General features: G+C 40.6%; 2 protein-coding genes across 4 annotated transcripts in view; one reads left to right on the top strand and one right to left on the bottom strand.

Annotated features, from left to right (window-relative positions):
* RWDD2B (RWD domain containing 2B) overlaps positions 1–22802 on the bottom strand; it is a 1177964-nt gene that overhangs the window by 116262 nt on the left and 1038900 nt on the right. The window lies entirely within an intron of this gene.
* MAP3K7CL (MAP3K7 C-terminal like) overlaps positions 7651–22802 on the top strand; it is a 44948-nt gene continuing 29796 nt past the window's right edge. Inside the window, exons 1-2 of one of the 3 annotated variants that reach the window (XM_050784737.1) lie at positions 7651–7909; positions 10292–10400. In XM_050784737.1, coding sequence (XP_050640694.1) covers positions 10331–10400 — 70 coding nt within the window. In that variant the 5' untranslated portion in view covers positions 7651–7909; positions 10292–10330. Of the gene's footprint in view, positions 7910–10291; positions 10401–22302; positions 22652–22802 lie in introns of those variants that run through there. The other 2 variants (XM_050784738.1, XM_050784740.1) reach the window with 2 other exon arrangements.

The raw sequence follows: 22802 nt of genomic DNA, 5'->3' as shown, positions 1-22802 counted from the left end.
AAAAAATACAAAAAAATAGTCACATCTGAATCTGACCAAGTTTCTAGATCCAATGGCTAATTTATGATGGACAAAGATAACAGAGAAGCATATTAAAAAACGTTATAGAGGTGCAACTTTGGGAACTCTATAGTTTCTTTAGCAAATAAATTTGCAAAAAAAGAGGGAGGAAGAGTAATTATAGATTTATAAATATAAAAACTTAGCAGTCCATCATGTGTCCAGACTTTGGATCTTGATTAAACATTTAAAAATTAATGGAGAAAACAATTGAAAATGTTTGTGATAAAACTGGAGGTTTGAATCCTGTCTGATGATGGGTAACGTTGGGGAATTATTGTGGTGGTGGTGGTTGGTGTGATGGTGCTATTTGGTTGTGTTAAAGAAGAGAGTGCACTTCCTTTTTGGAGTACACACTGGGATATTTACAGATGATGAGAAATTTATGTTTTCCTTAGGATGACATCAAGAAGGTAAAGTAAATCTATCTATACTATAATAACAAGCTTTAAAATTTGGTGCTGTTAGTCTTTCTAGGTTATATTCTTGGAAAAGATATAAATATTAAAATATAAGATAAACGTTATTTTCTCATACAGTCAAAAATATTAAAGGAAATTTATTCTTTCTCCAAGAGTCTGCTGTCTAGGTATTTATAGAAAAAGGAACACAAGCCAGGAGCAGTGGCTCACGCCTATAATCCCAGCACTTTGGGAGGCTGAGGTGGGTGGATCATGAGGTCAGGAGTTCAAGACCCACCTGGCGAAGGTGGTGAAACCCCATCTCTACTAAAAAATACAAAAATTAGCTGGGTGTGGTGGCGGGCACCTGTAATCCCAGCTACTTAGGAGGCTGAGGCAGGAGAATCACTTGAACCTAGGAGGCGGAAGTTGTGGTGAGCCAATATTGTACCACTGCACTCTAGCCCGGGCAACAGAGCGAGACTCCGTCTCAAACAACAAACAAACAAACAAACAAACAAACACATATGTCACATTTAATTAACTTTATATGGTAAACTCAAATAGTATAAAACCATTTAAGTTTTTATGAATAAAATATTTGATAAAAGATTAATCCATTTAGATAAATAGATAGCTAAATCAAGTTAAAAAGGCAAAACAGTGGCTACACACACATCACGTTATTCCCATCTGGGGAAACCCTGAGTTAGTCCATGCTTGCTTGCTGGCTATACAAATCAAGGGTCCAAAAACTCTGGGCATCAGGTAAAATCTGTCTCACAGCCTGTTTTGGTATGGCCCAGGAGCTTAGAATGGTTTTAATATTTTAAAATATTTGACAAATATCAAAAGGAGAATAATCTTTGGCGACATTTGGAAATCATATGAAATTCTAATATCAGTGTCTGTAGTTTTACTGGAATACAGCTATGCACATTTATTTACTGTTTTTGTAAATAAAGTTTTATTGGAGTCATCCATCATTTGCATATAGTCTATGGCTACTTTCAACTTAGAACAGCAGAGATGAGTAATTGTAACAGAAAGTGTATGGCCTGAAAAACCTAAAATATTTATCTCCTGGCCCTCTACAAAAAAAGTTTGTTAACCTTGATGAAAAAACTGAGTCCTGGAGGTATGAAGTGTCCGATCTAAACTTCCACAGCTTTTGAAGGCAGCATCACCATGCAAATCTAGGTCTTCTAAATCTAGGTATCCTTTGGGTGTGGTTTTTTCCCTATGTTTTTGCCCCTTGAAAAAATGATTTCTATTTACATAGTGTCTGTTTTATTTCTGGCATTGTTGCACATACTTGTATTATTCTTTTAATTGTCATAACAACCTGTAGGACAGGTACTATAATTATCCCCCATTTTATATGTGGGGAAGTTGTGGCATATAATTTATTAAGGAATTTAACCAAAGACCTATATGAGTAAGAGACAGAGCTGGGTTGGGGACCCAGGTGGCCTGACTTAAATGTTGCACACTGCTCTGTCTCCTTCAGTAAGGGAACCACAAAGCTAGTGAAAGAGAAACCATTGAGTGGTTCAGTGGTTCTAACCCCTGTCATTCCTCTTTTGAGCTTTGGGGGCACAATGATACAGAGTTGATCATTCTGCTATCTTAAGCCTGAAGTGAACTTGGATTAGGAAAAGCGGCTCCCAGTTACCCTTAAAATCAAAGACTGTGACAGTATATGATCAGAAATCCTTACACTAGAAACATACAATTTTTATTTGTCAATTAAAATAAAAAGAAGTTCCTGGGGGAGGTGCTGTCTTGTTTTTGTCATTGAGCCTTGATCCTTGCTTTGTGGTTTTTCATTGCATTGCCCTACAAGAAGGTTTGAGAAGGAGTAACAACATTACTGCAAGTTAGCACTGCAAGAAGGCTTCTTTGGGAGCCTGGGAAACCTTACCTGACGTTTCACTGGGGTCAGGAGCAGAGGAAGAGGCTCCTCCAAAGAACAACGGCACAAGACTAGCTCACAATATGCAACAGGTCCCTGTGGCACTTTCTCACCGTGGCCTGCACATGCAGTCTCATGACCAATTGGAAGAGGTGTTTATTCACTGTTTTTTTTCCAAACAGACGTATCAGTGCTTTATAGAAAAGCAGGGTTAATACGTAACTTTGGGACTTTTGCTTTACTAACTGAGAAATCTGACAAAATTTTTTTTTATGGGGATGGAGTTGGGAAGAATGAATTGAAGAAAGTGGCAGCAAAAGAAGAGTTACTTTTCTCCCAGAGGACTCTGCCCGTGCCATACGGCACTGTGTGGGGAGCTGCGGCTTGGCTGTCCAATGGACGTTCAATCAGGATAAGGCTGTCCACTGGATGTTCAATCAGGATAAGGCTGTCCACTGGATGTTCAATCAGGAGGGGTTGGCAAATTATAGTCTGCAGGCCAAATCCAGGCTGCTCTCTCTTTGTAAATAAAGTGTTTTTGGAACACAGCCATGTACATTTGTTTCCTGTTTTTGTCAATAAAGTCAGAGCCCATCCATTCCTATACATGTTGTCTATGGCCGCCTTTATGCTACAGAGGCAGAGATGAGTAGTTGTGACAGAGATCCTTAAGACCTCACAAGTGTAAAATATTTCTTTCTTTTTTTCTTTTTTTTTTTTTTGAGATGGAGTTTTGCTCTTGTTGCCCTGGCTGGAGTACAATGGTGCGGTCTTGGCTCACTCCAACCTCCACCTCCCGGGTTCAAGTGAGTCTCCTGCCTCAGCCTCCGGAGTAGCTGGGATTACAGGCGCCTGCCACCATGCCTGGCTAATTTTTGTATTTTTAGTAGAGATGGGGTCTTACCATGTTGGCCAGGCTGGTCTCAAATTCCTGACCTTAGGTGATCCACCCGCCTCGGCCTCCCAAAATGCTGGGATTACAGATGTGAGCCACCACACCTGGCTCACAAGTGTAAAATATTTCTAATATGGCCCTTTAGAGAAAAATTTTGCTGACTTCTGGATATAATGGAAGACTGATTTGCCATCATGGAATATTTCTTTGTTGGAGACTACCGGCTGCATATGTCACATAGCAATACAGAGCTGACTTTAAAATGTTGGGGAAAATGTCTTCTCAACTATTCTCTAAATGCTATGAATAGCCATTAAAGTTTCTTTTTTAAAATTTCCAGAATGAGAGTCTACTCAGACTACTGAGTCACTATGGCAAAGCCTGGAAATAGGTATTTTTTAAAGGTACCTAGTAATCAGGTACTTTGGAGAAACACTAGCCTGGAACATACCAAGCCTTCATAACATACATATCGAGTTGTACTGAGAAATCGGTATTACATAATTGTGACAATAGTCTGTGGTAGGAGTGTATTACTGATCATAATTCAGAAGCAAGGCTAGAGCTCAGTATGTGAAAAACTCCTTGAGTATTATTGAAAATAACTTTCCAAATAACTGTAAAAACACATTTGTTGCTGAAAAGAATAAAATAAAAATTATACATTATTGCCACCCCCAAGAAACATACTGTTAATCTGTTTATATATTGATGCAGAAACACATCCTTTCTGGATTGAATTTATATAATTCTATTAAATTCTTAAAATACCATGTAGTTATTTTGGGTTTAGTTATGGGAAGGGATTTCACTTGGATTTCAGATTTGTTACTCTCTTGAAAGTGTTTGGATAAAGAGCCAAGAAACACATCGTTGCTCATATGGGAACAGAGGAGCTGGTAAATATTAATTGTGACTGTGAAAACCTTGAATTTATGTTATCAGATTCAGAAAGAGAACATTTAGACAATTTAGACATATTCTTTTTGTTCCTTTCTCATTGTTGTCAAATTATCTTTTAATGAAATCTTTGTCTTTGTAGCCCTTTACCAACTGGGCATCTACCACACCTCTCTTGATGTCATTTTTAATGTCATGAGGATGTAGCTGTCAATGCTGCAGCTCGCACAGTGGGCAATTCCAAGGTTCACTTTAATGATTCCAGAGAGTTCTGTGGATAAAGATCTATGCTGTGTTGGTCAGGAGCTGTTGACAGTATCATAGAAGGCAGTATTTCCATTGTGTTTAACATGTAACTGTCTCTTTCTATCTCTGTATGGTTCCTTGAGAGCCTGATGGTCAGTGCAGAAAAGGAAGGTGCTACTTCATCCCTATCCATTCTAACTGTCAGTTTCACTAGAATTTGGCCACTTCCAGTCACCAATTGCTTTGGCAATGTCTGTCACCACAAGCTTTTCTGAAGGCAGACCCGGGGGGCCAATTTGAGAGACAGCACAGATGTGGTATCTGCTTTCCCATCAGCACACATAAGATGCAGAACTTTGATTTTCTTGGGGTGGAACTTGGGTGTCATGATAAAGATGGCTAGTGTCAGATGAACCTGGATGCTGGACCACTGAAGAAAGTGATACTTTTGTCTCCTCCAAACAAAAGCTGAGAGTCGGACTTATTCTTAACTGAAAATTTCAATTAAAATTTTTTTTTTTGAGACAGAATCTCACTCTGTCGCCCAGGCTAGAGTGCAGTAGGGCGCAATCTTGGCTCACTGCAAGCTCCGCCTCCCCGGTTCACGCCATTCTCTTGTCTCAGCCTCCCAAGTAACTGGGATTACAGGCACCCGCCACCATGCCCAGCTAATTTTTTGTATTTTTAGTAGAGACTGGGTTTCACTGTGTTAGCTTGGATGGTCTCTATCTCCTGACCTCGTGATCTGCCTGCCTCGGCCTCCCAAAGTGCTGGGATTACAGGCGTGAGCCACCACGCCCGGCCAATTAAATCTTTGCTATAGAGTGCATCCTGGTGTAGTGGAAGCAGCTTGAACTAATAATTAGAAAATCTGGATTGTATCTGGGTTCTTAATTCTCTTATGGTCATTCATCCTCAAGCCTGTTATTTGAATTGTCTGTGCCTCAGTTTGCTCATCTGTCAAATTGGGATGGCAATACTGACCATGACTATTGTGTAGGATCTTCTGGAAGATTAAAATGAGATCATGAATAAGAAATTCACTTTGATAAATTATAATGCATTAGTAAGTTTTATTATAACCATAAAATAATATTAAAACAGTAATATTAATTCCTGAAAAGAATAATCTTATATGTGAATGTTTTAATTATTTGAGTCTATACAGCTGTATTGTGTATATATCGTAACAAATTAGCCTTCCATTCATTAGATTAAGAAAACCTGCTGAGTCTTTTTACTTGTGTATTTAATACCTTTTGAGCAGTTTTAGATTTACAGAAAAAAACAGAGTGAAATGTACGTTAATTCCCATGTATTTCCTCATCTCTCTAACCCCTAATTAACATCTTTGCTACAATTAATGAACCAATATTGATACATTATTATTCATTATTAGTCCATAGTTTGCATTAGGGTTCACTCTGTGTTGTACATTCTATGAGTTTTGACAATTGTGTAATGACGTGTATCTACCGTTACAGTCTCATACAGAATAGTTTCATTGCCCTAAAAATCCCCAAGCTCCACCTTGGGGATAAAAAAGGAATTTATCCTTCCTTTTTCTCTTCCTGAATCCCTGGCAACCACTGATCTTTTTACAGTATCCACAATTTTGCCTTTTCTAGAATGTCATGTTGTTGGAATTATACAGCATGTAGCCTTTTAAGATTAGCTTCTTTCATTTAGTAATATGCACCTAAGTACTTCCATATCTTTTTGTGGCTTGATAGTTTTTCTTTTTATCCCTGAATGATATTCCATTGTCAGGATATGCCAGGATTTATTTACCTGTTGAAGAACAACTTGGTTGCTTCTAAGTTTTGCAATTATGGATAAACCTGCTATAAACATCTGTATGCGGGTTTTGGGGAAATAACAAGGAGTGTGATTTGTGAGTCACGTGGTAAAAGTATGTTTGCTTTTGTAAGAAGCTGCCCAACTGTTTACTAAAGTGGGATGTACTCTTTTTTTTTTATTTATTTTATTTTATTTTATTTTATTTTATTTTATTTTTTTTACTTTTTGAGACGGAGTCTCGCTGTGTCTCCCAGGCTGGAGTGCAGCGGTGTCATCTCGGCTCACTGCAAGCTCCGCCTCCCGGGTTCACGCCATTCTCCCGCCTCAGCCTCCCAAGTAGCTGAGACTACAGGCGCCCGCCACCACGCCCGGCTAGTTTTTTGTATTTTTTAGTAGAGACGGGGTTTCACCATGTTAGCCAGGATAGTCTCGATCTCCTGACCTCGTGATCCACCCGCCTCGGCCTCCCAAAGTGCTGGGATTACAGGCTTGAGCCACCGCGCCCGGCCTAAAGTGGGATGTACTCTTATGTTTTCATTCCCACCAGCATGGAATGAAAGTTCTTGTTGCTCCACAGCCTCACCAACATTTGATGTTGTCAGTATTTTGAATTTGGGTTATTCTAATAGGTGTATAGTGGTATTTCATTGTTGTCTTAGTTTGCAATTCCCTAATGACATATGATGTTGATCATCTTTTCATATGCTTACTTGCCATCTGTATATTTTCTGTAGTGAGATATCTTTCAGATCTTTTGCCCATTTTTTGATTGAGTTGTTTTTCTGTTGTTGAATTTTAAGAGTTCATTGTATATTTTGGATGCCAGTCCTTCATCTGATATGTGTTTTGCAGATTTTCTTCTAGTCTGTGGCTGTCTTTGCCTTCTCCTAATATTTATTTCACTTATTTAACCTCAAAGTCACAATCCAATTATTTTTAAGTACCAATGACATCCAGGTTTACAGTTTTTAAAAAGGTTGACAAATCCTAATGCTCCATTCTTATTTACCATTGACTCCTTTTGTGGTTGGTTGCATTTGAAGAATGAATCAAGTCATCAAGCCCAACACGGGCTCAACCTCAAACCTCACATTCTTAACCAGGATCATCGCTGCTATCATTTGAGAGTCAGCTTGCGGCCTGTCCAAGTTGGCTGGGTCTGGCTGAGCTGATTGGAGCGGCCGACATTTTTGCTGACTGGAGTCATGCTATCTTTGCCAGTTTGCTGGAATAGACACAGACACCGATTGGGTCACGCTGAAGACATTCCTGTCTTGTGAAGCAAGTCTGTTTGTATTTTAAGTTTGCCAGGACTAATGAATTAAAACATTTGGACTCTCCACAACTTGCTGTTTATCAATGCCTCTGACAGGAGGAGGGTTTTCTTTTGCTCTTGCTTTTTCTAGAAACATGACAACATCCTGGCTGTTAGAGAGGCAAGGAAAGGAGAGAGGGGTTGTGGAGGGAAGCAGAAGGGAAGGGAAGGGAGGTCCCGTGGGACGCTGGGGTCTGGGGCAGAGCAGGTAGCAGCGTGCTGCCCTGACAGCTGTCTCCACTCCTCAGATTGTCAGTGGCTGCTATGCAGCAGGTGCAGCCTGCTCTCTCACTGAGTCTCTACTCCACAAAGGCAACGACTGGCCAAGGCAGTGGCTGGCTCTGGGTTACACAAGTGCAGACACTCAACTAAGTGAGGTAAGCCAACAGGTGTGAAAACTGAACTAAATGCTCGGATCACCAGCAACTTAACCAAAGCTCTGTTACAGCTTGTAGCCGAGAGAAGGAACCTGTGGTTCATTTCCCCAGACGGTGTGATGAAAAGGCAAGTTGGTGTAGGGGTTCTTGTGGTCAATGTTGTGTGGAACTCAAAGTCTACTCAGTCTTGCCACCATCCTTTCACAGGTAGACAGATGTTCTCCATTGAGCAGACGGGAGGGACTCTAATTAGCTGTGTTTATTAATTCCATTTCCTGTAGCTGGAAACCATACCAGAGGACTATTTACAAAATCCTTGAGGTAAATTTCTACCTCTTGTGCTTGATTTCTTGGTGCGGGAAAGTGTTGGGAGATTTAGCCTAAAGAGGAGTACAACTTTCCATCCTTAGATGTTATGCTAAAGTGATTCGGTGATTGTACAATGCATAACAGTAAAACTTTTCTTTTTAGCTAAAATGTTAAGGGAATTTTAATAGTTTCTTCTGCTGAATTTGAGATAATCCATGCCATTCCCTAAGTGGCTAACAAAATGCTTGATTCTAAGCAGATAAGACTGGACAGAAGAGTGGCAGAGTTAAGATAAAATAAATCCTGAATCAAATAACAGATATTTTATATTACCCATTTTTAAAATTATATGTTTCATGTTACTGTTTCTTTCTAACTTAGAATTACATGATATGGACAGTGGAGAGCTTTTTGGTGCATTGCTACTTGTAGTGCTAAATAAACGGGTCAAATTATGATTCTAACTAGATGATAAACAGTTGCTGGTTTTTCTCCAAAGCTATACTAGGGTTTTAATATAAGCCTGATCTTTTTTCATATGCTGGGTAAGATGATTCCATATGTATGTATGTCTAAATATACATGTGTATATATATGTATTGGCTTTGGCTCTATAAATACTTTTAAAAACAAAATTCAGTGTTCTGGACACTATTTTTAGATAGAGGAAAGTTATGGGAAAAAGTCAGAAACCGTGCTGTGAGAAAATGTCCTGCTAAGCATTTCCCAGAATCTCTTTAAGGATGGCTAAAGAGATTATTTATACTTTGCCATTTTTAGAGATATTTCCCTTAAAATATCATTCAGGTTTTTTGATTTACTGTCTACATGAGAAGGAAAGTAGAGGGTTTAGGGGAGGCAGGACTAAAAATAGAAAAGTTAAATATATGTTTTTAAATAACAGAGATATCATGTATTTGTAACTATCTTTTCCTAGTTCCCTCTAGACATCAAATTATCAAATATCTTGGTTAAAATATATTTGGGCTAAATTCTCTGATTATAATCAGAAATATTCATGTGTTTTTGCCTATTCCATTTTATCTGCAGGATGTTTTTTGCCCTTCATTCTACCTTAGTTAATTAATTAAATGATGATTTGATAGGTGGAGTAGAATATCTATAGGATATTTTTGAGTCTTGTCTTTTGCTTTTATAGATTAAGATGTGCAACCTTAGAAATGTTTGATAGGCTTACAGGTAATCAGATATTTAAAGCACATGATATTCGTAATATAACAGATATTTTAAAGTGGCTTTTGGTATTCTTTATTTACTTATTATTTTTTTTAGACAAGTCTCACTCTGTCGCCCAGGCAGGAGTGCAGTGGTGTGATCTCGGTTAACTGCAACCTCTGCCTGCTGGGTTCAACCGATTTTCTTGCCTCAACCTCCCAAGTAGCTGGGATTACAGGTGCCTGCCACCACGCCCCACTAATTTTTATACTTTTAGTAGAGACAGGGTTTCCTCATGTTGGCCAAGTGGGTCTTGAACTCCTGACCTCAAGTGATCCTCCCGCCTCGGCCTCCCAAAGTGTTGGGATTACAGGCGTGAGACACCACACCCAGCGACTTTTGGTATTCTTTAAATGAGTCCATGAAACTCATTCTTTACCACTCTCAGATTAATAATTCAGATTTAATTTGGGCTTTTGAACACGAAAAGCTAGTCTAATTTGAAGCCATCTGATACCTTATTAAGACTATATCTCTTTTTATCCTCCTCAGTTGAAAGTAAAATACTTTATATGACCTTAATGGGGCAGGATTGAACTGGTCAGTATGAAAGGATTCTGAGCAAGTAAGACAGGTAGAGATATTTCCAATATTTCATTCATTCTAGATGTATATTGCAAAAGCAATTTTTTCTTGAGCCAAGAAAAAAAAAGATTTAAATGGGGCAGGCAAATACTTTTGACGTAGAAAAAGAAAGCTCAAAACTAGGAGTATCTTTAGAATAAGCAGATAATGCTTACTAAGCTTAATAACTTCACCTGTAATTTCCAAGGGCCTCTGAGTATTTAGGGGGATGATGCTGGATAAAGTGACAATGGCTCTCTCTTGCTGTCACAGCTGGAAGACCCAGGAGAAGGCAGAGGCTCAGGTGCCCACATGATCAGCACAGCCAGGGTACCTGCTGACAAGCCTGTACGCATCGCCTTTAGCCTCAATGACGCCTCAGGTATACTCTGCTCTGGAAGAAGCGTTGTCTCCCTCGTACCCCACCTTTCCAGCATCTTTTCCAATACCACGCCTCTGTGGGAAATTTAAAGTTGCATGCTCGCATGACCTGATGATGGGGAATTTCATCATGATATTTCATCATGCATCGTTAGATGGTGGCTTCCAGAAATGCCTCTAGTGATGCTTTCCTCCACCTTGAGTCCTTGGGTCATTTAAACTCATTTTTTTTTTCTCCTCCCTCCTCATTCTAGCTTTCTTTTAGAATAAAATTCATTGAGCTATAACAATTTCTAACAATAGCAAAGTGTGTTATTGTTAAAACTGCATGAGGAAACATTTATTAGGAGCTGGCAGTTGGTTAGGTAATATGAAAATATCACTGTTCCGTTTCCAGCAACATTTGCTAAAGCCTAAGTTTGAAATGCTGGTTTCTCACTGGTGCTCCTACACTTCTGGCTAAATCAACAGACTTCAGCAGGAATGATGAATGGGACAGGTGAGGAGGAGCCTCTCTAAATAGTAAGGTCTGAGGTGAAACTGCCATACTTAGAGCCCTTCGTCATGGCTCCCCTCAGTGACCTCTTAACACACATATTGAATTGCACCCCTTTTGAACAAAGGACCTCATGTGGTGGGAGGTCACAGTGCTGAGGAAAGGAAGGCTTGGCTCTCTTCCACTGGCGCCCACCATTGCTCTTAGCTTAATGTCATCTGTTAAAATCACATGCTTAAACAACATTACCATTTAAACTTTGGGTCTTTCGAGGACTCTGTCTCTCTCTGTTCCTATAACGCCCATGTAGGGATGATGCTTTAAAAAGTAATGATTGGCCAAGCACGGTGGCTAACGACTGTAATCCCAGCACTTTGGGAGGCCAAGGCAGGAGGATCCGTTGAGCCCAGGAGTTTTGAGACTAGCCTGGGCAACACAGGGAGACCTCATTTCTATTAAAAAAAAGTAATAATTGAAAAGGGACAGGATCACTCCAAAATAATGCAAAGTAAGGAGCTCTGTGAAATCTGATGTCACACAACCATTGCAGGCTCGGGGTTACTATGCCAGGCGACACATTTAACCTGGTGTTTCCTAGACTGTTAGCCTCCAGTGGAGATGTATTCCCTAGTAGGAAGAGGTGAAGGCTTGACTCTTCATAATCTATTTTTCTAAACGTCTTTCCATGATCTGCCGTTATACTGTGTCCTCACTCAGGGTCACTCTGAAAGACAGTGGTAAGAAGAAATCCTCCCAACAGGCAAATCAATCCACCCCAACATAGAGATGACAACTGCCATTAACTATACTTCTCTGTCATAATAAGCATTCACCTATATTATCTCTCATCCTTAAAACAACCATGCGGCCGGGCACAGTGGCTCACGCCTATAATCCCAGCACTTTGGGAGGTCGAGGCAGGTGGATCACGAGGTCAGGAGATCAAGACCATCCTGGCTAACATGGTGAAACCTGTCTCTACTAAAACTACAAAAAAAATTAGCTGGGCATGGTGGCGGGCACCTGTAGTCCCAGCTACTCAGGAAGCTGAGGCAGGAGAATGGTGCGAACCCAGGAGGTGGAGCTTGCAGTGAGCGGAGATCATGCCACTGCACTCCAGCCTGGGTGACAGAGTAGGACTCCGTTTCAAAAAAAAACAAAACAAAAAAAACCCAAAAACACACACACACACAAAAACCGTGCAACGTAGGCATTAGTATTAGTATTCCTTATGTACAGAGACAGAGATTGCCGCCCAGAGACCACACTGTAAGTAATGGAGTTATGTTCTGAACTCAGGGCCCTAGGCTTGAAGTCTGAACTTTCTCTGTTTTTCCATGCTGCTTCTCCAAAAGGAAAAATGAAAGCCCTTTCTGTTCTCATGCATTTCATGAACGCAAGATTTCAAGGAATAGTCAGTGCTTTTCATGGCATCTTGAGTGGCTAGCTCTCAAGACACACGCATGCAAACCCAAAATCCAGAGGGAAGGAAAATGTATAATTTCCTTTCTTTTTCGGTCATGCTTCATGTGAGCAGAACAAGCCCTGTTACAATCAACAGCCTCACAAAGAAAATTTCAGTATATAAAGCTTATTTATCTCAAGCAGTATTATTACATTATAATTTTGGACCAAATGTACTGTTCCCTTGTCAACATTGTAACAAAATTTAATTTATTTACAGAAAAGAGCCATGGAGAGGTGAAATCTCCATCTTTGGTTTGCCTGAATAACCTTTCTTGAAGTACGAGATGTACAACTTGCAATTAATTTGTCACCATTGTTGGAACTCTCTTGGTCTCTGACTAGGAGCTCGCAGATGTTTCTCATCCATCAATTTATATTGGTTTGTTCCAGTCTCTTTCTCTTCTCTTTCAAATGACTCCAGAATGCCCACTTTCAAAATACATGGGTTTTAATAGGTAGCCTCCAAAAGGGATTATAATTTATTTTAAATAATTCCTACCCTCAAGCCCCACCAAAAGATGCTTATGAAAAAAACTCCCCAAATTAAGTATTTTAATCTTATGGTCAGTGTGTCCCCATATCTCTAGAAAGGGCACCTACCTGGAGAACCTAGGGCAGGAGCTGAGGTTCAGTGTTTCTCAGCCTTGCCTGATTAAAATCATCACCTGAGAGCACTCATTGAAAACACATGTTCTAAGGCCCCCACTCCTATATATTCTGATTCAGGAGACCCATTATTGTTGTAAGAAGGAAAAGAAAACCCCCTCCTATGTTTTATGCATATCACAAATGCAAGATTTCAAAGAATAGTCGGGGCCCAGGACTCTGTATTCTTGCACATACATGCGGCTCTGAGTGCCCAAAAAGATGCTTTGCAGATATTTGGGACACTCCTTTTGAATTCTTGAATAAGGAACATGTGGAGTGTCACACAGGAAAACACTTGCCATCAAGCGAGCTGTGCATGCCTTTTGAATTCCAGTGCATGTGGCCTGCAAACCACACATTTAGGGGGAAACAAAGGAAAACCCCCTAGACTTTCATAGTAAATGAGGGCATTAGGTGGACTTTTTGGGAGTGATTCTATATTGTTGGATTTATTGTTGATGAATAAGCAGAGTCCATGAGAAAAGGAGACATCTTTGCTTGTGAATATTGACATGTTCATTTCTTTCTTTTCTTTTTGTTTTTGTTTTTGTTTTTGTTTTTGAGAGAGAGTCTTTGTCGCCCAGGCTGGCATGCAGTGGTGTGATATTGGCTCACTGCGACCTCTGCCTCCCTGAGGCGATTCTCCTGCCTCAGCCTCCCGAGTAGCTGGGATTACACGCACCTGCCACCACGCCTGCCTAATTTTTGTATTTTCAGTAGAGACGGGGTTTCACCACATTGGCCAGGCTGGTCTCAAACTCTTGACCTCAGTCGATCTGCCCGCCTCAGCCTCCCAAAGTGCTGGGATTATAGGCATGAGCCACTGCGCCCGGCCCAACATGTTGATTTCTGATAAGCCTAGTCTAGTGCTCATTTCATCTGGTCATTTCAGGACTATATATTCCTGAGATGATTTCGTGTAGAGGTTAAGGACATAGGCTTTACAGCCAGAGAGGCATGATTTCTAGACCTACCTCCAACACTATTTTTATGATCATTCCACCTTGCTGAAATTCAGTTTCCTATAAGATGCGAATAGTAGTATTAATTCACAGGGTTGTAATAAGAAGCCAATGACACCTTATAGGTAAGGTATTTAGCAGAGTGCTTGATACAAATTAAGCATTAAACTTATCCCTGAAATTATAACTGACTGTGGAGTATCAAGGGAAATGTATACCACTGAGTAGTTGTGTCTCACCTACATCTCACACTTCTGCTTGACGTCAAGGTAGATTTTATAGTATTATTGACTGGCAGTTATTTGGGGACTAGTTATGCAGTTAGTAGATTGTTCATGTCCTATTTTTCCTCTGGTCAATTAGCTGAATTTATTTGGTTTCAGTGTTTCCAGCACTCTGCCAAAGGTGAGTGGGATGTGCAAAAGAGAACAGTATGACCTCCCATGGGCTTTGGAAGGCAGAGGTGTTTGGAGAAAAGTCTGTGTCACCCAGAGCAGTTAGTAATAGCTTCTTGGAAGAGGTGATAGTCAAACTGGGCTTGAGGGCAGGTAGGGTATAGAAGAGCAGTACAGGACAGATGCCATTCCTGGGTACTAGATACAAAAAAGGGGGCTACATATCTTGTAACCAGTTTTCTTTCTTTTCCCTCTAAACAGAAAGCAGGAGCAAAACTTAAGAGTCAGGAAGAACATGGTGTGTTCAAAAAAGACTAAAACTAGTCGTTTGGAGCAGAGGTCTGAACTGTGGAAGAGTAACATGTCTACGTGCCCTGCTTGAGCCGGGCATTGTTTTAGATACTTACATAGGGTACCTGTTTAGATAGCAATAGACTAGGGTTACTAAGTCAATCTTCAAAGTTCAGCAAAAGGGTTTGGACTTGATCAAAAGTGATGAAATGTCAAAAGTCCTTAGAAAAGGGAATAATATGATGAAAATGGTAAATGTTTGGTGGAATAGTCTGGAATGTGGAGAGATGGGAGAATGGAAGAGGCTTTTTATAATGGTACCAAGTGATGAGAGCCTGCATTAGATACTGTAATGGGATGACTGAAATCAGAGTCCATTTTGAAAGAAGGGTTGAAAGGACTTGGTGACAGACTGGCCCTGGTAGATGAGGAGTTGGTCATTGTTCAGTGATAGCAGAATGAGCCATAAGACTTTGAATAGAACATGGACCTCCAGGGGTCCTTAAATAAAGGAAGCAAGGTTTTGGAGCATATATATATATATATGGCTAGTCAAGTATATATATATTTTATATATATATATTTTTATATATATATATTAGTTTTTAAAGTAATACTTAGCTAATGGTAATTTCCAGAGGCAGTGATGCCTGTCTTTAATGAGCTAATGATATTAATGATAATCAGTATGATTTCTAAACTGGGAACTTCAAAGAGTTAAAACTTCCTAAACTGGAAACTTCATGGAATTAATTCTCTTAATAGAAAAAAGTGCAGAAGAAAAATATGAATCCTACCTCTTGGGTTATTCAAGAATCACTGGCCCTTCTCCAGCTAGAGGGAATTTAGAGTTGGACAGACATTAGGATTTCTTGTTAATTATTTGAGACTTTTATTCATCTTCAGCTAAGCTAAAATCTGTCATGCTCCTTGTAAATTTAGACCTTGGCTTTGGAATTCTCTCTGTCTTTTGCATTTTTTAGAGCAGTTTTTTGTTTTATTTAGAAAGAGTCAAGAATACTAGTATCAGCTCAAGCTGGTAGCTTTTAATATTTTGTTTTTAAAATTCTTTCTGGCCAGGCACGGTGGCTCATGCCTATAATCCCAACACTTTGGGAAGCTGAGCCAGGAGGATCACTTGAGGCCAGGGAAGACCAGCCTGGGCAACATAATGAGACCTATTTCTGTAAAAAAATAAAAAAATAAGCTGGGCGTGGTGGTGCATGTCTGCAGTCCCAACTACCGGGGCACTTGCTTGAGTCTTGGGGATTGAGGCTGCAATGAGCCACGATTCCACTACTGCACTCCAGCCTGGGTGACATAGCAAGACCCTATCTCAAAAACAATTCTTTCAGGCTATTAGAAATTTTTTATATCTGGATATGAATTAATTGTATGACATTTAGTTTTTTTTCTTTTTTTGAGACGGAGTCTCGCTCTGTCGCCCAGGCTGGAGTGCAGTGGCCGGATCTCGGCTCACTGCAAGCTCCGCCTCCCGAGTTCACGCCATTCTCCTGGCTCAGCCTCCTGAGTAGCTGGGGCTACAGGTGCCCGCCACCACGCCTGGCTAGGTTTTTTTTTTTTTGTATTTTTTAGTAGAGACGGGGTTTCACCGTGTTAGCCAGGATGGTCTCGATCTCCTGACCTTGTGATCTGCCTGTCTCGGCCTCCCAAAGTGCTGGGATTACAGGCTTGAGCCACTGCGCCCGGCTTTTTTTTTTTTTTTAATCCAGAACCTATACCATTGGTGTCTCTTTTAAATAATACAATTTTCTCCTCAAATATCAGGATGTTTTGTGTGGTAGGGAGAATTACATGGAGTGGTTGCAATAGCTACCTTTGAATCTAATGCAACAAGTTGGGTGTTATGTGAAATCTTTTTGTGTACACTTATAAAACTGGCTCTCAGCAAAATTGCGGTGCAGGTGAAGTGTCTTTTTATTTATCGTTATTTTTTAAGGCTAGTCAAGTAAAGCACTGAGAGAAAAGAAGGAACAAAGAAATCTATAGCTGGTTGTGATTAATTAATTGTAAACACCATTGTACTCGGACCAGCCACCAAGTGTCTTTTGTTGCTGTCCTCTTCCTTCAACCTTTTCCACCTTCAGTATTATTCTCCTTGTCCTCCTCAGGATCCTAAGGGTTTCTAGTACTTTCTTCTCTCCATACTTTTAATCATTGTTCTCTGGAATGACTCTAGAAAACCTCATCCACGCTAAGCTATAAATGAATATTGAGTTTACCATTTTCTCCTCTCTTCTTTTTTTTTTTGAGATGGAGTCTCACTCTGTCACCCAGGCTGGAGTGCAGTGGTGTGATCTTGGCTCACTACAACCTTCACCTCCTGGGTTCAAGCCACTCTCCTGCCTCAGCCTCCTGAGTAGCTGGGATAACAGGCGCCCGCTACCACACCCAGCTAATTTTTGTATTTTTAATAGACATGGGATTTCCCCATGTTGGCCAGTCTGGTCTCAAACTCCTGACCTCAGGTGACCGCCCACCTTGGCCTCCCAAAGTGCTGGACTTACAGGCGTGAGCCACGGCACCCAGGCCCCCTCTCTGGCTTTTTTTTTTTTTTTTTTTTTTCCATATTCACAGGGAACTCTGTAGGAAGTTAAGGGGTAAAGTTCCCACTAGGATTTTAGACACCAGGAACCAGGAATTTGCAGGAAACCGAGGCTCAGACAGTCACTATGAACTCTCTCGAATCACCTTCTGTCCCAACATGAGCTTACATTTAAAGCTGTCTCAGCATGCAGTGACAACATTCAGTCAAAAGTGCCTTAAGGGCAGGGTGGAAGGTGGGTGTCTCCTATATTTACATTTCTGATGGCACACAGAGTTGAGAACTATAGTAGAAACGTAATTATGAAACACTTATGAAATCAGTAATGCACTATCTGTAACCACTTGGGGTTCATTATCCTGGTGTCTGATGAAAAGTCTGAGATCCTATGGGATTTATTGGTTGGAATGTATTACTTAAAGTTGTGAAGAAAGGCCAGAAAGGAGGTGAATGTTTACTGAATACTTAGGAGTAGTGCTTTTACTGGCATCTTCTCATCAATTTAATATTGGCTGCAGCCCCACAGGAAGGTGCTATTCCACTCGCTTTCACAGAAGTGGAAATAAATGTTTGCTAAGTGAGATGAAGTGACTTGCTTCAAATCATGTAATTAATAAATAGAAGGAGAGTTCAAAGCCAGGTCCTCAGGACTGTTACTTAATTGCCCATTTAGAGGCAGAGTTCATGTTATGAGAGAAAGCTCAAAGCTTCCTGACAACGAATAGCTTCCCAAGGGCCATGGGGTTGATGGAGGAAGGTTACTTCTGGTATGTTGTGGTAGGAGAGAAGAAAAAAAGGAGTAAATTTTATTTGGTGGTGTGCTAAAGGATAAATATACTTCCAGTAGGTTCTTGTTTGTTTGCTTATTTATTTCTTTATTTAGAGGCACGGTCTCACTCTGTTGCCCAGGCTGGAGTGCAGTGGTGCAGTCTTGGCTCACTGCAGCCTCAACCTCCTGGTCTCAAGCTATCCTCCCACTTCAGCCTCCCAAGTAGCTAGGACTGCAGGCATGCACCACGATACCCAGTTTCTTGTTTATTTTTTGTCGAGACAGCATCTCACTATGTTGCTCAGGCTAGGCTTGGACTCCTGAGTTCAAGCAATCCACTCATGTCGGCCTCCCAAAGTGCTGAGATTACAGGCATAAGCCACTGAACCTGGCCCCGATAAGCTCTTCTTGAGGCAGGTGCTTTTCAGACAGTGAGTATGTTATAACCTAAGCCAGTCAAAATATTCTAACAACAGGATAAATCAATGACATTCACAAAATGATAGCTACAATAATTGTGAATAGGTGTTTCCAAGAAACATAAAATTTGTCCTTGGCTGGGCGCGGTGGCTCACGCTTGTAATCCCAGCACTTTGGGAGGCGGAGGTGGGGGGATCATGAGGTCAGGAGATGGAGACCATCCTGGCTAACACGGTGAAACCCCATATCTACTAAAAATACAAAAAATTAGCTGGGCATGGTGGCAGGTGCCTGTAGTCCCAGCTACTCGGGAGGCTGAGGCAGGAGGATCGCTTGAACCCAGGAGGCGGAGGTTGCAGGGAGCCGAAATTGCATCACTGCACTCCAGCCTGGGTGACAGAGTGAGACTCTGTCTCAAAAAAAAAAAAAAAAAGAAATTGTCCTTAACTAAATCAAGTCTCTTTTTGCTGAGCAAAACCAGTCTACTGATGCATGGTCTTATTAGTCTGACAATTTTAGGTACTGGTTAAGATACCATCATGTTTATTAATTTATAAAGAACTGAAAATCTGCTTTGCCATACCAAATCTCTACCTTTATCCATATCTGCGTTAATATTCACATTCATCTCTGTAGCTATACTTGTAATTTTATGGGTCCTGAAAATCCGATGTATATTAAAGGATTCACATCTCTAGCATTTAATAAGCAGGAAGCAAAGTTTTCAAAAGCTTTTGATGTGTCTTAAAACTATGTGATACTCTAACAAGGACTTAGGTATCTAGAAATTAAACTTTTTGGATATATTAGGAATGTGCATTGGTTACTTTTTGTCACATATTTTATTCCTAAAAATAAAATATTAATTTACATTTAGATTTAAAATGACAGTACTCAAAGACCTTTCATGCATAAATTTTTTTTTTACAGTCTTTCATATGAAAAGTGTTTGTAAGTAAATTCTTTTTTTTTGAGACAAGGTTCTTACTCTGTCACTCAGGCTCAAGTGTAGTAGCATGACCTCTGCTCACTGCATCCTTCACCTCCTATTCTCAAGCAATCGTCCTGCCTCAGCCTCTCAAGTAGCTGGGACTTCAGGTGTGTGCCACCACACCTGGCTAATTGTTTTGTATTTTTTATAGAGATGGGGTTTTGCCGTGTTACCTAGGCTGGTCTCAAACTCTTGAACTGGAGCAATCCTCTCACCTCAGCCTCCCAAAGTGCTGGAATTACAGGCATGAGCCACTGTGCCTAGACAGGAGATCCTTAAATTCACATTTAAATGAAGAGAGTAAATCCACAAGACCTGAGGTTATAGCTGCATCAGGGAAATCTCCCTTAAGTGGCAGAGGGAGAACTCAGTAATTAGAGTCAGTGACCTTAACCCTGTGTGTTGCCTTTATATTATTCAGATGATGAATAATAATAATTTCCCATCTCCTGCCACTACTCACATATCTACACACACAGCTGCCCTGTCTCCACATTACCCCTTTGGTCAGGTTGATGGTGAAAAAGAATGAAAAGTGAACTTAATTATATTAAGCATTCATTATTATTACTGGTTATTTTCTGGGTGCTGGGCTTTAGGATAGTGATTCACATACACATTCCTTTATCAATAGCAAGTTTCAGAGACAGGTAATACCCTTGCCATTTTGCAGAGCAGGAGACTGAGTCTCAAGAAGATTATGCCAATTGTTTACATTCACCAATTAAAAAGTGGCCAACCTGAGATTCAAATTCAAGTCTGTGTCCTACTGAACATTGTACTGACCTGCTGTGTTCTTAGTGGTTAGGAGCCTTCGTAGGCAAACAGTTCCCAGGAAAGTTTCTGTATGAGCCTCAGCACTTAAGCCACTACCCAGATTCACCTGCCTTGTAAGTGTCAGTTTGTCCCTGGTGACCTGCAGGACAATTTACAGGACACCAGCACTCAGAGGTCATACTGCAGGTAGAATTAACTTCATAATTTACAGGGCATGGTGCAAAATGAAAATTCAGCGTTCCTCATTCAAAAATTATTAAGAAATTCAAGACACTCTAGCAGAGTATTAAATTAAGCGTGGGGCCCAACTGGAGGGAGGGCTCTGTGTGATCACATAGGTCCAGTGCCCATGAAGCCAGCTGTAACTGCAAGAAATGTCAACAAATTCAGTGGATCCTGGGCAAGGCTTCCCCTTGTGTTCTGCTTGGGGAGTGCAGTGGGCTTGGGAATGTCCTCTGGGCATGGCTTCCCCTCTCCTGAGGTCTTCTCCATGTGGCAGCCTAAACACTTTTTAACAAGGATTTAGGGCTTCTCAACTTACACCCCAGTTATGTCTACAATGGTGAGCACAGTGGGAAGGAGAGATGATTGACTGCAAAACACAGTGAAGATGTTGTTTAGAACAGTGTTCTCAAAACCCAGTCTGGCTTTGATGAAGTTTTCACCCCTCTGATATAAAGAAAGAAAGAAAGGTACGAGAGTGAGGTATTTTGGGTATATGTTTATTTTCATCTGTAAAGCTAAATATAATGGCCACTCCTTTACTCTATGATTGCCTTATGATTTTGGTGTTGAAATGTTCTCTCTATCATAAAGGGATACTAATGATATTCGGTGGTCATTTTTGAATCATCTTCACTAGCCAAAGAAATAGTTGGATGCTCTTAAGATGTAATTCCCAATATTTTAGGGATTTTTTTTTTTTTTTGACATGGAGTCTAGCTCTGTTGCCCAGGCTGGAGTGCAGGGGCTTGATCTTGGCTCACTGCAACCTCCGGTTCTCACTGCAGCCTCCTGGGTTCAAGTGATTCTCCTGTCTCAGCCTCCCGAGTAGCTGGGACTACAGGCACACACCACCATGCCAGGCTGATTTTTGAATTTTTAGTGGAGATGGGCTTTCACTGTGTTGGCCAGGCTGGTCTCGAACTCCTGACCTGAAGTGATCCTCCTGCCTGGGCCTCTCAAAGTGCTAGGATTACAAGTATGAGTCACTGTGCCTGGCCAGAATATTTTAGGGAAAATTTTACTGGTTCATGAAATACAAGTCTGAGAACCTGTGGACTAGTAAGTGCAGAAGAGTGGAGTGGGATGGTGGAAAGAGCCCAGGGCTGGGGGACACCCCTTAATCTTACATGGCCACGAATCACAGAGTCTTGGGTAGCTTCTTTCCCTTTTTGGGGTCCTTGTGTTTAGCTCTACTCTGAGGGGGCTGGACCAGACGGTTGCCTAGTCCTTTCCAGTTTCAATATTCTCCGCTAACTGATTGCTAGCTCTCATTGCTAAATAACAGGGAGGATTTGGATTACAGACCCAATGTGTCCTATTTGTTCAAGTTATGGAGAAACACAGAGAAGACAATTGAAGGGAATCTACAAACAAAAGAATCCTGAAACCAACACAACAGCTGCTCAATAGATGTTGAAAAGAGCCCATCGTCAAATGTACCATGGTACATCACAACGGTTAGGTGGTCAATAGGAAAGTTCTATCTTAAGGACATTGGCTTCGTCACATTGTATTTGCCAAACAAGCAGTGAACATCTGTTTATATAAAAAATTTTCCTCTTCTCTCCTTTATATTTCATCCTTTAAAAACTTTCTTAGGATACATTTTGCTTGGTCTGGTAAGTCTACAGTGCCATTTTGAAGAGGAAGCCTTCAAATTACTTCCTTAATGCATTAAAAATATGATAAAGTGATTTGCTCATTTTGCGTAAGTCTCAGCCCCAGTCTTGCACAATAAATATTTGGTAAATAGATTTTAATAAAAGTATACTTGTGCTGTGATTTTGTCCCATTATAAACATATCTAGCAACTATTTTCTTTTGAAAAAAGCTAAATTTGCTAGAGGGTCTCTTGTACAGCTACTGTACAGTCTACTTTATGCTTCTGGAATTGTCAAAACAAACTTAACTGCTGTCAGGAACTCCGATCCGGTATCACTGTCAAAATGTTTTACAACGATTCAGCCAAATGTTTTTGGAACAGCTGTGCTACTAGTCAGCCTGAGTCATTTTCCTTCTTTCCTTTTGGCCCAATCCAGTGATTCATCATCCTGCTTTTAGAATATTTGCCTATTTTTAAAACCAGTCAAAGAAGGCAGCCACTGTTTAAAAGTAAACACACCACACATCAACTTGGGGCAGCTTTGTAAGCAGCTTCGCAAGCCCTGAAATTTCTGGCTGCTAGGGATGCCAGCTAAACCAGATGGCATCAAACAGTGAAATACAGGCCTGGCTTTCAGACTTGGTAGGCTTCGTACATCTGTCTTTGGTCTTCTTGTTTCCGCTGCTATTTCCTGCTTGGGTTAATCCAGCTTGATCCATTCTTTAACAAAAGTCTTACTTTTTATTTTGCTCGACTCTCTAAAACATCCATTGTATGTTGATTTCTATGTTAA

The sequence above is a fragment of the Macaca thibetana genome, chromosome 3 (assembly GCF_024542745.1).
Source record: "Macaca thibetana thibetana isolate TM-01 chromosome 3, ASM2454274v1, whole genome shotgun sequence".
Taxonomy (NCBI): domain Eukaryota; kingdom Metazoa; phylum Chordata; class Mammalia; order Primates; family Cercopithecidae; genus Macaca; species Macaca thibetana.
This window is presented reverse-complemented; position numbering and strand designations above follow the sequence as displayed.